The sequence below is a fragment of the Protopterus annectens genome, chromosome 5.part0 (assembly GCF_019279795.1).
Source record: "Protopterus annectens isolate FY-2018-M chromosome 5.part0, PAN1.0, whole genome shotgun sequence".
In the NCBI taxonomy this organism is placed as follows: domain Eukaryota; kingdom Metazoa; phylum Chordata; order Ceratodontiformes; family Protopteridae; genus Protopterus; species Protopterus annectens.
The window spans coordinates 111,344,995-111,362,310 of record NC_056735.1 but is presented as its reverse complement, the minus strand read 5'-3'; the positions used below and the strand labels follow the sequence as shown (position 1 = coordinate 111,362,310).

Genomic DNA, 17,316 nt, shown 5'->3' with positions numbered 1-17,316 from the left:
TCATCACTTTTAGAAATTTATTTGCAGGAGGTCCTGCTTGTTTGTCTTGTAAAGGGAGTAGAGGATTTTGGATGACATAGCTAGGGGGCTTGAAAAATCCCAGGACCCCCTGGCATTAACAGACCTCTTTCAACCCATTGCTTGAGCACTTGAGCAGCAGAGGGCCTATCTAAAGAAGAATGTAGGATTTATGGTTAAGTCATCTGAAAACTTTTAGTTATGAAACAAAAAGTACAGTTTTGTACCTACCATAAATGTAGATGTCCGATAGGCATGCATCTGCAGTCCTTACAAATGGGTTGTCCTGTCGTCAGGCATCCCTTCGGTCGGCCGGATTCCAAAGTCTGGGTCTGGCCTCGGCTGATGTCGCACTTCACCCGACGTCATAGCTGCAGTTATTCGGGTATAAAGGCATCAGCCGACGCCATTTTCCTCAGTGTTTCTTGCCCCAGATGCCAGGTGCCCTCTAGGAAGGCCAATTTGGAAAATTGCAAAAGATTCCAAATAAGAGAGAGCAAAATAAAAATAAACATGTATATACATATATACAAACAAATACACCATAATAGATTCCCCCAGCTAGCTAAAAGAGGGGTAAATACCCTAGGAGTACCTCAGAGGGGAAGGAGGGAGGGTAATCCTGACTGCAGATGCATGCCTATCGGACATCTACATTTATGGTAGGTACAAAACTGTACTATGTCCTTCAAGGATGCATCTGCAGTCCTTACAAATGGGTAGAATACCATAGCCAAACTGGGGGAGGAGGAGTAATAAGATTATGGTGTAGTTAAGATCCCTTGCAAAACAGCAGTGGCAAAACCTGCTCGGGATCTGGAGTATAAGGGTAAATTATAATGCTTGGCAAATGTATGCACGGAGCTCCAAGTAGCAGCCTCTAAAATGTCTTTGGTAGCCACTCCTCGTAAAAAGGCTGTGGTAGTGGCTGTAGCCCTTGTAGAGTGAGGTCTGATGTCTTCTGGAGTTTTCTTTCCATGGTAAGAGTAACAAAATCTAATGCAATTCCCTATCCACTTAGAGATTGTCTGTTTCGAAATTGCTTTTCCTTCCATTCCTGTTGCATATGCTACCAGTAGCTGGTCAGTTTTTCTATTATTCTTGGTCCTGTCCAGGTAGTAGCGTAATTGTCTATGTACATCCAAGGTATGCAACAGTCTTTCTCCCCTGTTCTGTGGGTTTGGGAAGAATGTAGGCAGGTGGATAGCTTGGTTCAAAGATACCCTGGAGACCACCTTTGGCATAAAAGTAGGATTAGTTCTCATGGACACTCTGTCTTGATGGAAAATCAGGAAGGGCTGTAGTGCTATTAATGCCTGTAGTTCAGAAACCCTTCGTGCTGAAGTGATTGCAAGCAGGAAAGCAGTTTTCCATGATAAGTACTGCAATTCTGCTGTTGCTGCTGGCTCGAAAGGAGATAGTGTCAACTTTTCTAGCACAAAGTGCAAGTCCCATGCTGGCAATGGTGGCTTTCTTGGTGGTTTTACATTTTTAATTCCTCTTAGAAACTGCCTGAGCAGAGGATGTGAGAAGACTGGAGGATCCAAGTTGTATTCTGCTGAAATAGCTGATGCATGAATCTTAATGGAAGAATAGGACAGGCCATTATGGAAGAGCTCTGCCAAGTATTCCAGGATGTTAGCTATGTTTACCAGTGACACATTCTCTCCTTTTGCAGCACACCAAGTAAGATATCTTTTCCATTTTGCTGAATAATTTTTTCTTGTTGAGGGTCTGCGAGCCTCCAAGATTATGTCTTTAACTCTTTGGGATAATTCTGGATTATTTGTTCTTAAGCAATGTTCCAGGCAGCCAGCTGCAGTGTTCTCAGGTTTGGATGCAGGGTTTTGAAGTTGTTCTGTGTCAGCAGCAAGGGAACTAGGGGCAGAGGCCATATTTGTTCCCGAGACATACTCCTCAGCAATGGGTACCAATGTTGCCTTGGCCAGTCTGGAGCTATCAGGATGATCCTTGGACGGTCTTCTTTGATCTTCAGTAGCACCTTGTGCATCAAAGGAAGAGGTGGGAATGCATATGCTGTCAGGTTTTTCCAACTGAAAGATAGGAGTCCACTTTCCAAGCAAGGGGTGGTACGTCCTCGTGCAGAATTTCTTCAGTTGGTGATTGTGTGGGGATGCAAATAAGTCTATTTCTGGTAGTCCCCATTTTCCTGTAATGGTTTTGAAGATGTCCGGATGCAGCATCCATTCGTGGGCATCCGTGGTAGTTCTGCTTAGGATGTCTGCTAGAATATTTTCTTTTCCTGGCACAAAAATTGCTTGTAACTGAATGTTGAAGCTCAGGGCCACGTTCCATAGGTCCATTGCCATCCGGCATAGAGGGTATGAATGTGTGCCTCCCTGCTTGTTGATGTACCACATAACTGTGGTGTTGTCCGTTCTTATCAACAGTTGACCCTGTTGAAGGAATGGTCTGAATGCCTGGATTGCCAGTTTTACTGCCAGCATTTCCTTTTGATTTATGTGTAGGTGCAGCTGGTCTTGCGTCCATAAGCCTTGTATGCACTTGTCCAGCATGTGCGCCCCCCAACCGAGGTCTGAGGCGTCCGTTGTTATGGTCTGGCTTGGTTGAGTGCTGTGGAAGGGCAGCCCTTTGTTTGATTGACAGGCCTGAGCCCACCATTGGAATTCTTGCTTCAGGCATGGAATTATTGGAATTTGGGTTTCTAGGCTGTGCTTGTGCTGAGACCATAAATTCCTCAGGTACCACTGTAGTTTTCTCATGTGTAGTCTGGCATGTGGAATCAATATTATGCAGGATGCCATGTAACCCAGGGCTTGCAGGACTTTTCTTGCTGTTAGCTGGTTCTGCTTTGTTAATGCCATGAAGTAGAGAGGGAGTTGCTCCTGTTTTTCTACTGTTAGGAATGCCATCTGTTTTGATGTGTCCAGCTCTGCGCCCAAAAAGGTTATCTTTTGGGATGGTATCAGCCTTGACTTTTTTATACTGACTGTGTATCCCAGGGCTTGCAGTAGATGAATGACCCTTTCCAAGTCTTTTGTTAATTTGTTTTTGTTGTCCGCTTGTAACAGGTAGTCATCCAGGTAAGGGTAAATTTGAATTCCCTGAAGCCTGCAATGAGCAATTACTGATGCCAGGCATTTCGTGAATACTCTGGGCGCAGTAGATAAGCCAAAGGGCAATGCTAAAAATTGATAATGCTCTGATCCTGCAAGAAATCTGAGGTATCTTCTGCAATTTGGTCGTATGGGGACGTGCAGGTATGCCTCCTTGAGATCTAGAGTTACCAGCCAAGACTCCTTGCCCAGCATGGGAAGAAGTTGCTGTAAGGTCAGCATTTTGAATTTTGGTACAATGAGGTATGTGTTTAAAGCGGACAGGTCGAGAATAGGTCTCCATTGGTTTTCTTTTCTTGGTACCAGGAAGAGTCTGGAGTAAAATCCTTGTCCTTGTTCCATAGATGGTACCCTTTCTACAGCTCTCATCCTTAGTAAGTGAGTTATTTGTTGTAGAGCTTCTGTCTTCTGATTTGGAGGTAGGTTTGGCATTCCTCTCTTCCTTGGTAGAGTATGGAAGTGAAACCTTTAACCTTTGTCTATTGTTTGTAAAATCCATTTTCTCTGGTTCTGACCGACCAGCACTTGCGAACAGCTTCTGCTTCGGGCGCCACGCGGCAAGAAAGACTGAGGAAAATGGCGTCGGCCAATGCCTTTATACCTGAATAACTGCAGCTATGACGTCGGGTGAAGTGCGACATCAGCCGAGGCCAGACCCAGACTTTGGAATCCGGCCGACCGAAGGGCTGCCTGACGACAGGACAACCCATTTGTAAGGACTGCAGATGCATCCTTGAAGGACATCAAATCTTGTCAATACTGTGGCAGAAGCCCTAGACATTGTCAGCACAATCATACGTACTTTTCAAGTCATATTTACAAACCTCTGACCAGTTAGTCACAATATTGTTCAGGTAGGACATCCCTTCATGAGATGGGGAAGTCGCAAATTATCTCAAAATATTAGCACATTCAAGCATAAACTTCCATATACAGCCTCGGTAATCGAGGATTATGACGGATAAAGCAGAGGAAGAAAAAAGTCTCTTACCCAGTCTGTCCAGTGGTTTACCCTCTCTTTCCCAGTAACTGAGTTACAGGTAGTAAGGCTTCTGTTCCTGTTAGGAGCAGTTGGAGAAATGGCAGCTGGGTCTGCTCTAACGTGAGAAAATAGTGTGTAATAGCTCAAGAAATGTTGCATAACTTATCTACTTTTTTAGGTACAGAAAGCTGAAAATCAGGAGAGTTGCAGGCAACATTAAAAGCATTCTCCAAGGCTAGAGGAATAGGAGGAATTACTGCAGTGTGTGGTGCTTCCTGTTCTAATAATTCATAACATCTGCCATTTCTGATGGAACATCAACCTATTCAAAAGAAAAAAATTAAAAATGTCCTTAAGTCTGGAGATGGTCTCCAACTTTTCCAGTTCAGATTCACTACTGACAGAATTAGAGTCTTGTACTATGGACCTTCTCTGATATCACTGTCTTGTCTCTGTCAGCATCAGATGTGTTTGAAGAGATATTCTCCTCCTTAGAAGCAGAGGAATAATGAATAAAATAAATGTTTGCTACAGAAACCATTTCTTTATTATCACAATGACTGTTTTTGTTTTGTTTCTTCCTCCTAGCAGTATCTCTGGAAAGAGACACTGATGGAGAAGGCAAGTCATCCTAGTCAACTGATTTATTTCCCCGGTTACCCCAAGAAGGCTCTCCTGGGGTATCTCCATAATCTAAAATTGATGGTTCTCTCAAGCCCACATCGGATACTGGAGCAGCCGAGGACGTTTGTCTGACTTCTATCCATAATGACCGACAAGGCTACATAGCAGAGGAATTCAAGGATACCAGTAAGTGGTCTGAAGAACTAGCAAAGGCCACTGCAGAGTCATCTACCAATGGCTGAGGTTGCACTACAAGTAAGGGCTTGTGCTTTAACTGATTCTTCTTTTAAGGAAGACTGTAAAAAGGAACAACAGGGCTGAGGTAAGTATCCATGCTGTAACTGGGAAAGAACCGTGACTGCTGGGTTGGAAGTTAAGTTGTAACTTACTTCACATAAGCAGCACACAATCCTTCCCCAAACTCTAAAACTCCAACAAAAAGTCACACAGATATAACAAAAATTCTGTCCAAATCAGTAAACTCTTAATTAAGCGGAACTCAAGCAACCAGAACAAACATCGAAGAAGTACAGTACAATTTTCATGTGTTGCACTTTCTGTCCCCCCCCCCACACACACACACACACACACACACACAAAAACATACCTTATATGTCTTTAGAGTTTTAAAAAGGAAGATAGGAATAAATTATTTCTCCCCAACCTAAGAACAAGTCAAGCCAAAAAAACAGTATAGGGTACAGTATTAGAAATTAGAAGTTATGTACTCACCATAACGTTCCATCTGAGTAGGTGACTTCATTCGGATGCAACCTGTGGGTATCGGATCCGACCTCGGATCCGAGCCGGCAATTCAAAAGCTTAGGCTCCGAGCTCCTCCCTCTTACCCATAACCCCTTGCCAAGCCCTGACTGACCTCAGATTGAGTTTGCCTCAAAATACTGACAACAGTACACTAAAACAGCATAAATACTCGCTCTATAAAGGTCAGGGGGATGGAGGGGGGGATGGTTGCATCCGAATGAAGTCACCTACTCAGATGGAATGTTATGGTGAGTACATAACTTCTAAATCTGAAGTAGGCAGACTTCATTCGTCTGCAACCTGTGGGACAGAGTCCCTAGTTACCTGAATCTTGGGCGGCCGTCATGGAAGGATGTTTCGGAGCACCGCTGAGCCAAAGGATGCTCTTCCTCTAGAAACAACATCCACCTTGTAATGAGAAATAAAAGTATGAGGCGAGGCCCAAGTAGCTGCCGCGCAGATATCATCCAATGATACACGGGACTTAAAGGCGGCTGACGTGGAAACTGCCCTAGTAGAATGAGCCGTAACCCTCTGAGGAGCAGGTCTACCTGAAGTGTCATATGCCTGCAGAATACAATTAGCAATCCACTTAGATAGTGTGACTTTAGATACTGCTTTACCCAGAGCAAATTTAGCAAAGGAGACGAACAGCTGATCTGATTTCCTGTGACCAGTTGTTCTGTTAATATAAAAACGTAATTGTCTATGAACATCCAAGGAATGCAATTTGTATTCTCCTTTGTTTGAGTACTTGGGAAAAACACAGGTAAATTGATTGACTGGTTAATATTGGATTCAGAAGAGACCTTCGGAAGAAAAGAAGGATTGGTCCTGAGGCACACCCTATCAGGGAAGAAAGAAAGGTAAGGCGGCTTGACGCATAGAGCCTGAAGCTCAGACACTCTTCTGGCTGAAGTGATAGCTACCAGGAAGGCAGTCTTCCAGGAAAGGTACTTTAGATCTGTAGAAGCTGCAGGCTCGAAGGGAGGAGCAGTAAGGGCCTGCAGGACTAAAGACAAGTCCCAAGGCGGTACAACCTCCTTGACTGGAGGCCTTAACAAAAAAACTCCTTTGAGAAAGGTTTTGCATAATTTCGCCATCATAAGGGGAGCTGTGTCATGACCAATGTGATAATGCGAGATAGCTGCCAATTGTACCTTAATCGTGGAAGAACTAGCCCCTTGATGAAAGAGGTCTGTTAGAAAATCCAGCACCGCTGACATAGGTGCCGAGAAAGGATCCAAAGTTCTCTGTACTGCCCAAATAGAGAATCTCTTCCATTTACTCCGATAAACCTGCCTGGTGGAAGGTTTATGAGCTGCCACTAAAATGGCCTTGACCGGTGATGAGATACCGGGAGTCCTAATTAAGGATGGAACTGGAGCAGCCAAGCTGTCAACTTCAGGGTCCAGATTGGGAACTGACATTCCCAGAGGGTGGGAGATGAGATCCGAATTGGATCCAGAATCCAGGGTGGATTGATTTTGTGAGACCATACGAAGGGGAACCAAGGTTGTCGAGGCCAGAACGGGCAATGAGAATCATTCTGCTCCCCAAACTGTTGGCTTTCTGCAGAAGCCTCTGCATCAGAGGAAGTGGAGGGTAGGCATAAAGGAGACCGGGAGGCCAAGCATGCACCAGAGCATCTCGGGAACTCCCTGGTGGGGAAGCAGAGCGAAGAAATTGTCGCATTTGGCGTTTGAGGGAGAGGCAAAAGATCGCAACAGGGTTGCCCCAAACGGCAAAAATCTTCTTCGCTACTTGAGGATTGAGAGACCACTCGTGTGGAGAAAGGATGGTGCGACTGAGCTTGTCCGCAAGGATGTTGGACTTTCCCGGAATGTGCGTTGCTACCAGAAAGCGTTTGGTGGAAATTGCCCATTCCCAGACTCTCATGGCCTCTCGACAAAGGGGTAAGACCTGGTTCCTCCCTGTTTGTTGATATACCAGACTACCGACATGTTGTCTGTCTGTATCGCAATAGTCCCTGAAGGAAGAACGTGGTGAAGTGCTTGCAACGCTAGGAGCACCGCCTCATTTCCAGGACATTTATATGCAATGACGTCTCTGTGGGATTCCACGTGCCTTGGTCAATCTTTCCCAGAATGCCCCCACCCGACGCAAGAAGCGTCCGTGGTCACTGTGGCTCGGGCAAATGCAGCGCAAAAAGGTCTCCCTGCCAGGGGCTCCGGAGAAAGAAGCCACCAAAGAAGGGAGTCCCTGCACGCCTTGCTGACCGCAATCGGAGCGTTTAGAGAGGAACAAAGAGGGGACCACTGAACCTGAAGGGTCCATTGAAGAACCCGCATGCGTAAACGGGCATGAATGAGAAGCGGAATAGCTGCCGCCATAGAACCTAGGGCCCTCAGGACCGAAGCTGCAGTTGGAGATGGTTGCAGGATCGCTGTCACATGACACTTCAGGCTGGCGATACGGTCTGGGGTGAGGAAGGCTCGAATTGATCTGGTGTTTAGTCTTCCTCCTATGAAATCTATAACTTGTGTGGGGTGCAGTAAAGATTTCTCCCAGTTGATCGTGATGCCCAGCCTTGGTGCTAGTTGAAGAAAGTAATCCCTGGCTGAGCACAGAAGATGCCTTGATGATGCTGTCAGGAGCCAGTCGTCCAGGTACGGAAAGACCTGTAATCCCTGGAGCCTCAGGTGGGCCGCTACCACCGCTAGCACCTTGGTAAACACCCTGGGGGCTGAGGTGAGACCAAAGGGGAGGACCCTGAACTGATAATGACTGGCTCCCAGCCGGAAGCGAAGAAACCTCCTGGATCGTCTGTCCATCCGAATGTGGTAGTACGCGTCCTTGAGGTCGATGGAGCACATCCAGTCGTTCTCCCTCAAGAGGGGAAGTATAGATTGCAGGGTGACCATCCGGAACTTTTGCTTGGTTACTGACAGGTTCAGCTGGGAAAGATCTAAGATTGGTCTTAAGTCCCCCGTCTTCTTTGGCACCAAAAAGAACCTGGAGTAAAACCCTAATCTGGTTTGATCTCGGGGGACACGCTGGATAGCTCTTTTTTCTAGCAGCTGTTCGATTTCGACAGCTGCCGCCTCCCTTTGGTCGGGTGGAACATCTGGGAGGCTGCGAGATTTGGGAACCTTGAATAGGGGAATTGAATATCCTCTGGATATGACACGAAGCACCCAACTGTCTGTTGTTATGGACTCCCAAGAAGTCAGGTGCCTCGAAAACCGCCCCCCGACTGCCTCCAGAGACGGACAGCTGGGCAACCCTTCAGGGCTGCTGCGTGGGTCTATCAGAGAAAGGTTCTCTGGACCCAAAGTTGCCAGGAGCCCCCCTGCCTCTAGCACGACGACCTCCCCGTCCTCCTCTGCCACGGAAGGACTGGTTATCCGGAGCAGGTTGGGACTGCTGCGACTTCCGGAACCACATCTTCTTCTGTCCCTTTTGGTTCTTAGAGAAGGACCTCTGGGGAGCTGAGAAGCGGACTCCGACGGCAGACAGCGTCTTCCCGTCCTTTTCACTCTGGACTAATGTCTCGCGAACAGTCTTGCCAAACAAGGCAGAACCATCGAAAGGGGCATTCGCGAAGGTCGCCTTGAAGGGCTCTGCAAAATCACAATGGCGGAGCCAGGCCTGTCGCCTCATGACTAGGCCTGCTCCGCTGGCTCTAGCGGCTCCCTCAGTAGCATGAGAAAGCAGCCGCATAGATGTATTGGAAACTGATCTGAGAGTGGCCATTCGGGTGGAGTATACCTGCTTATCCTCACTCGACATGGACTCCGGGGGAGATGCAGCGTATTCTTTAATCAGATCCCGCTGCATCCTAATGACATGTGCCATGTAGTTCAGCGCTCTCAAGGTGAAGGTTGCTGAACTAAAAACTCGCTTCCCAATGCGATCCATCGAGCGGGACTCCTTGCCCGGAGGATGCATGGAGGGACGCTCCTGGGCCAATTCCTCTTCGTGGCTGCAGCCATCATCATGGCATCTACTGGGGCCCTTACTCCAGTGGGTGCGGTCCGACGGAGGGGAAAGAATGCGGTCCGGGCGCTTAGGATAGGCTCAATGGTGTCCGGATCCTTCCACGCCCTGATGGAAATAAGATCCACCAGGGGTCAGCAGGAGGGACACCCAAGAGGTAGAAGGGCCGCCTCGAATGCCTCCAAGAACACAGACTCGTCCGAAGAAGCCTTGGGGGCAGACCACCCCCCCTGATCCTTAACATCTCCATGATGTCTCCAAATGAGACGTCCTCAGGGGGTGACCTAGGGAGCCTTCCCTTCATCCAAGTCTGTGTCTTCAGTGACGGACTCGGGAGTCCATGTGCCTCCTTTTGCACTTACGCTTCCGAGGTACTTCATCGGGGGGGCTGTCCGAGGAGTACTCTTCAGCAGTAGGATGTTCCAAGGGAACCACTTGGGACATCGAGGTGGGCTGTCCCTGGGACCGGCTGGTGGGGGCCTGGCCCAACTGCAAGGGAGTGCGGGATGGAGCCGTGGCAGGGACCGGGGGTCCGGATGTCCTCAACAGTGCCCTTTCCACTACGTCGAAAGCCGAGGGGGAGCCAGCTTCTCTAAGCCCCGAGAGCCGACCCCCACTCGGATCCGACGCACGGATCGGAGTCGGAGCCGAAACCGTCGGATCCGAGAGACCGGTGCGCTCCGACCTGGACGGAGCCGAAGACACACCAGCTCCCTCGGATCCGAGGCTCGGCCCTCGGCTCCGAGGTCGGGTCCGAAGTACCCGAAGCACTCAAGGGATGGGACGAATCCGAGGTGCGCGGACCGATCGGATCCGACCCACCCCCGGATCCAAATCTGCCCGGCGCCGACAGCTCCGAACCCATGGTATGGGTCGGAGAAGGAGCCAAGGGGGCGAAAAGGGTCAAGCCCCTCCCGGATGGGGGGGGGGGGCTAGGAGCACTCCCATTTGCATTTGGGCCTGGATGAATTTCCTCATCATCCGGTCCATATCAGCGTCACTCATTGAAAATGTTGACCTGGTGGAGGCCACCGAAGCGGACCTAGAGAGCCGCCTCGGAGACCTCCTAGAAGGGCTAGCCTCCTCCTCCTCAGGTCCAGGAGAGAACCGAGGAGTGGAGCCGAGGAGGAGGAAAGCTAGAAGCCACAGGGGAGGCCCGCTTAGATGGAGGAGCCGAACTGGAAGTTTCGGCTCTCCGCTTGTGGTGCCTCTCCTGTGCCTCTCCTTCTTCTCTCTCCCTAGAGGATTCCTTCCCCTCCGGCAACTTAGAGGGAGGTTGAGTCCCAGCCGGAGGGGGAGAACCCACAGCAACAGGTTGCTGAGTGGAAGGGCAGAGGCCGGGCGGTATCTGGAGGTAAAAGACCCGCCAGCACCAGCTTCGCCTCCGCTCCTCAAAGCCGGGATTGAACCCTGCACAAATGGTACAACCAGATGACAGGTGTTCAACCCCAAGATTCTTGAGTGTGGCCATCCGCTGGGGACAGCTTATGGCCACACTCGGACATTTGAGAAAACAGCCTTATGGGCTTCAGACATCACAACCCTAAGGCCTAACACAAAACACACACAAACAAACTACGCAAAACCCGAGAATAATTAAATAAAAGAGAGAGGAAAGCCTAAACACACTCAACACTAACTATATCAACAACAAAAATAAAGATTTTTAAAACTTTTTCTGTCAAAAAATTCTTTCTTATCTTCACCAATGCCAGGAGCTCTGGAATTCCGTAGCTACTTGAAAAGCGGCAAACGAAATCTGAGGTCAGTCAGGGCTTGGCAAGGGGTTATGGGTAAGAGGGAGGAGCTAGGAGCTCGGAGCCTAAGCTTTTGAATTGCCGGCTCGGATCCGAGGTCGGATCCGATACCCACAGGTTGCAGACGAATGAAGTCTGCCTACTTCAGATCTACAGTTACTTGGCATCTACCAATCCCCACAGGTGGTGGTTAACTGAGAGTGTATTGTACAGACTAAAGATACCCTTTAGTAAATTGCTAGAAATAACAGTTAAAAGTAAGTAGGCAGTCATGAAGTGTTCACAAGCAGCCTAAGAAGCAAGCAACACACACACACACACACACACACACACACACACACACACACACACACACACACACACACACACACCACAACACACACACATTTCTCTGCCCAAAATGCAATACTCAGATATTAAATAATTAAATATCATCTTAAATATTCATGTAAAACAAGCCCCTACAGTTTAAACCTACACTGGATACCTAGAAAGCAATTGATAGACTAGAATAACTAATTGAGGAATGTCTAACGATGTTCATTGAAAAGCCAGTTTTCTTAAAGTGCTAAACTGCAACTCTGACAAGAAATTCATAGAACAAAAATACAGATAATTTTAATAAAAAAGAGTGTAAAAGGGCTCCCTAAAGGCTCTACTCTGTCTGACAAGAAGCTGAAGGTTAACTACGGCCTCAGAGATGCACCTGTACGAGACAGCAAGAAAGTACTCAAGATTTTTAGTCAGTCAGGATATACATATAGCGTCCTCCAAAAAAGGGTCCAGCCTACAGGCAGCCTGAGTGACTGTGTGGGAGGCGATTAAAGGTTTAGTAAGCAGACAGGTTGCTGTATTCTTGGCAGGATACAACCCATAGGCTTTTGCAGCAATGAGAATGATAAACATCTCCCATACCTAAAGAAGATTGTTCTCCCATACCTAGACTGGACACTAAAACAGACACAGGAGGAGTAGCTAACCCCTGGTTCATGGTGGATGAAGGGACTACACCAGAGGAACCTGGAGAAAACAGTGAGTAGTACAAGGAACAACAAATAGCCACTGAAGAGTCACTCACCAGTGGGTGATGCACTGTCAGAGCCCATTGTAGCGGCATGGGTGCCTACTCTGTTTTCTTCTGTTTAGGTACAGCACAAGAAGAAATGGCAGGACCAGTGTAAGAATCCATGCTGTAGCAGAGGAAGAAGCCTGACTGCTGATAAGCACCGCTGGGAAGAGTTAGTCATAGGGGAAGTTGTCAGGCAAGAGTTCACAAGGAGCACACACTGCCCCACAGAGTCCCTCAAAATTCAAAAGTAAAAGCACAAGCAATACACCAAAACCCAGTCAGAGCTCGTAAGTCCCTTCCACAGAAAGTGCACCATGAGAAAACAAGAAATGAAGATAAGCTGTCACAGAGTGTACACAAGCACAAACATAGAATATAATAGATGTTTAAATATAACACCTTGAAGTAAAATGTCTCAAGCAGTAAAGCAATGAAGGTAAGATGTCACAAAGTGTACACAAGCACAAACATACAATATAATAGATGTTCAAATATAACACCTTGAAGTAAAATGTCTCAAGCAGTAAAACAATGAAGGTAAGATGTCGCAAAGTGTACACAAGCACCAAAACGTTCAGTGTTTAAGTACATAAAACAATTTCCAAACTTTAAATTCTTACACTTCACTTAAAATGTCTCAAAAACAGTACATTTTCACATAAAAGAGCCCCAGTTTTCAATAATAAGCTCAGTTCTAAAAATAGCACTTTAGAACAAAAAACACTCATCCAGCTACCTACTTAACTGAATAAACTGCTTTAAACTTCAACAAGATGTCTTTATTCCACCTGCAGGGAGGGTATCTCTGAGAGAGAGAGAGAGAGAGAGTCTCCTGCATCTGCTAGCTAAAGTGATTTTATCTGAACTAATCCTTTGTACTAAGTTTCATACTTAGCCAAGGGTCATTTGATGAATTAATATGATCACATGTTATTTGCCATGTATATTTGAGAAAAAGTACTTGGCAATGAATGGATCTTTTAATGTGGAGTAGCCTGGAGCATGGAATTTTTAAGACAATTCAAAACGAGGATTGCTCCTCAGAATGAGGTATGTTGTTTTTATCCAGTGTTTGATAAAATTCTGTATGGGTTGGTCTGCCATCCATTTTTCATTCATCGTCCACCAATATCCACAGCAAGAAATGGCACATGATAGAATACAACACAGAGAACTGTACACAAATTTAGTTAGATACACAATGACATATACATTAACCTGAAAATGCAATGGTTGAAATAATATCAAAATAATAGTAATAACAATGTTCAAAACCAGAGAAACAATCAATTATCTAATATTCAAACAATGGTTGCAAAGCAAAGTGTGAGCTAAATGCCCTCCTGAACAATCTCTAAACTGATTCAGCTGAGCAACATTTTAAAACATCAGTTGAAAGCCAGAAAACATCACTAAGATCCTAACTCTCTCATTCCCAATGGAAGAATACACATATGACAATGCAAATTCGAAAAAAATGTCTGTAGTTTTTAGGTAACCAATGACAGCAAGCTGGTACACGAAGGGGTATATAAATGGGGCACAAACACACATTAATATATATATAAAAATTGATGTCACCTAAAACTATGCAATTGGCTCAAAGATGGTTTGATAAAACTGAAAAAATACTCTTATTTTATAGTGCATCAAGCATTTAAGGTAAATAAACACAAGGATTGGTAATAAATGGCTCATGTTACCTGGAGTGTTACAAGATGCATCCTCTGCTAACATCTTGCCAGAATCTATACTGCCACGACTCTGAATGTCTCGCTCTTCCTGTTGCAGCTGTGCAGTCAGTGCCCATCTGTATGTATCAATGTCTTCACATTCACTAGGGTTCTGAGTGATGGAACCAGCTTCATCTTCAACATGTGTGGGTGCTGGAAGGCCTGGGGACCCAAGATGAATCTCACCATCACCATAGGGGGTATTGTTCCATTCCTTCATTTTCTCTTTCTGCTTTTTTGTTTTGAATTCATTCTTAAAAAAAATAAATAATATATTTAAATATCTGAAACAGTACAGTTGCCAAATTATTCAATGTAACACTAGACAATCAAGGCAGATGTCTGCAGCAGGCAGCCACAACAAGCAAGCCACCAGTTACTGTAATAAAACAGAGAAAAGTGATGATACAATTCTTGCAGTGTTGGCAAAACCAGGTATGTTAAGGCAGCGCAGTGGTGCAGAGGTTAGTGTTGTCACCTCACAGCAAAAGGTTCTCCAGTTCGATTTTTGGCTGGTATGTCTTCTGTGCGGAGTCGGCATGTCCTTCCTGCATTTGCATGGGTTTCCTATGGGTGCTCTGGTTTCCTCCCACATTCCAAAGACATACATGTGGAGTGTTTCTCCCCAGGCCTCCGCTGAAAATGGGCTCTGTCCCAGTCAGACTTTTCTGGTAAAAAAGAAGTTATGTACTCACCATAACGTTCCACCTGAGTTGTCGATTTTCATGTATCCTGAACATATGGGTTCAATTCTGTTCCCTCAGAACCAACGGAGCTGCTCGCTAAAGCTCGTGGCAACCAAAAACTCTCAAGCTTCCCCCTCTACCCAAAACGCAACTGGTTCATTAACTCAGATTGAGTTTGTTGACAGAATAAGCAGAAGAAGAGAAAGAAAGAAAGATTTTATACTCCAATGATCAGCCAGATTGAGATAAGGCAGAAATCACCCATTCTTCCAAAAGAATTAGGTAGGGGAATGGAGGGTGGGGAGTTGAGGATACATGAAAATCGACAACACAGATGGAATGTTACGGTGAGTACATAACGTTTTAATTGAAGTTGTCAATTTTCATGTTATCCGCAATGGATGGGACAGAGTCCCCAGCTACCTTATTTCCTAGACAGACTAAGGAAGGATATGCCTAAGCACCATTGAGCCAAATGATGCTCTACCCCTGGAGACCAGAAACAACTTGTAATAAGTAATAAAGGTAAGAGGTTAGCCCATGTTGCTGCAGCACATATGTTGTGCATGGATGCTCTAGCCTGAAAAACAGCTGATTTAACCACAGACCCCGTGGAAGCCTTTGGGGTTCTTGGAAGAACAACATCGGATTTGGAATACGCGAAGGAAACGCAGCTAGCCAGCCATTTTGCTAAAGTGACTTTGGATACAGCTTGCTCCAATTTAGCATGTGAAAAGAAGATAAAAAGCTGGTCCGATTTTCTGAAATCTTTTGTCCTGTCAAGGTAGAAATGTAACTATGTAGATCCAAAGAATGTAAGCAATACTCTCCTTTGTTAGAACAGCTGGGGAAGAAAATGGGCAAGTTAATACATTCATTGATGTTGTTCTCAGACACCACTTTTGGAAGGAACAAAGTGTTAGTTCTGAGTGAAAGCCTGTCCTTATGAAAGACTAAATATGGAGGTTTAGATGATAGGGCTTGAATCTCAGAAATTCTTCTGGCAGAAGTGAGCACGACTAACAGAATAGTCTTCCAGGAAAGGAACTTAATATCACAAGTGTGAGCAGGTTCAAATGGTTGTTGAGTGACTGCTTGTAATATCAAGTTGAGGTCCCATGGTGGAGCAGGGTCTTTGAAGGGAAGTCTTAACAGAAGTGTACCTCTTAAGGAAGACTTACAGAGTTTGTGAGATGCCACAGAAGAGTCTTTGAAACCAATATGGAAGTTGGAGATGGTTGCTAGTTGAACTTTAATGGTGGAGGCAGAGACTCCACTCTCAAAAAGGAATTCCAAGAATTTGAAGATTTCATGAACTGGGGCTGAAAAGGAGTCAGTGTCATTTCTGCAGGGCCCAATATACAAACTTTTTCCATTTGCTAAAATACAGCTTTCATGTGAAAGGTTAATGAGATGACAGAATGTGTCGAACAGGGGAAGAGAGCACTGGTTGTTTGGCTACTACTGGAAGTGGAGATACCAAGCCATCTGCTTGAGATTGGGAATGTTGGGATGTACCATGGCTGTCAGGTGGGACACAAGTTCTGGAATTGGATCCAGTATCCAAGGTTATTTGATTAGGTGAGGCCAAAGAAAGGGGAACCACATCTGTTGAGACCAAAAGGGGGCTATGAGGACGCTTTGCTCTTCAACCTGATGGCTTTCTGAAGAAATTTTGAAATCAAAGGTATTGATGGAAAGGCATAATGGGGGGCCAGTCAGTCTTCCCCCCATTGGGTGGATTAGGGCAAAATAGCTGCTGCATTTGTTGTTCAGGTGAGAGGCAAATAGATCACAGCAAGGCTGGACCCATGAATGAAAAATTCTCTCGGACACACACTGATTGAGGGACCACTCATGAGGTAAAAGAATGGACCTGCTTAACTTGTCTGCTATGACACTGGACTTCCCTGGAATGTGCGTTGCTCTAAGAAAGCGGGTCGATGAGATCAACCATTGCCACACTCTCAGGGCTTCTCGACATAGTGGATAAGACCTGGTTCCCCCTTGTTTGTTGATGTACCAGACTACTGCCAAGCTGTCTGTATGAATCACAATCATTCCAGAGGGAAGAGCATCCTGAAAGGCTTGTAACGCTAACAGCACAACCCTTATCTCTGGAAAACTGATGTGCAACGAGGCCTCTACTGGGGACAGAGTCCCTTGGACTGTCTTTCCACTGCAATGCCCCCCCCTCCTTGGGCTGAGGGGGAGAAAAAAGACTTCCTTGTAGAATTTGCTCTGAATGAGTCCACCCCATTAAATCTTTCTTGCAAATGTTGGTTATGGAAAATTATGTGGACATGGGATGTGTAAGTATTGACCATTGTGCTAGAAGTAACCACTGAAGAATTCGCATATGGTACCTGGCCAGAGGTACAAGATTTATTGATGCTGCCATGGAGCCCAATGTTCAGAGAATTAGTTTGGCTGGCACTTTGTTCTTGCTGACTGTGCTCTAAACTTGTGTTTGAATTGTCCATAGTTGTTGTGGAGGAAGTGAGGCTATGGTGGTTTTTGTGTTTGAAATGGCACCTATGAATTCTAGGATTTGGGTTGGCGCTAGGTGACATTAATTGACAGTTATTCCCAAGGAAAAGCTCACTGGAAGAATCTTTTGTCTG

At 45.9% G+C, this 17,316-nt stretch overlaps 1 protein-coding gene across 2 annotated transcripts in view; it reads right to left on the bottom strand.

The window, feature by feature from the left end:
- The window catches only part of ARL13B (ADP ribosylation factor like GTPase 13B), a 1,170,737-nt gene that overhangs the window by 247,923 nt on the left and 905,498 nt on the right, over window positions 1-17,316 (bottom strand). For both annotated transcript variants that reach the window (XM_044072157.1, XM_044072156.1), the window contains exon 8: window positions 13,977-14,259. In XM_044072157.1, coding sequence (XP_043928092.1) covers window positions 13,977-14,259 — 283 coding nt within the window. The remainder of the gene's footprint in view (window positions 1-13,976; window positions 14,260-17,316) is intronic.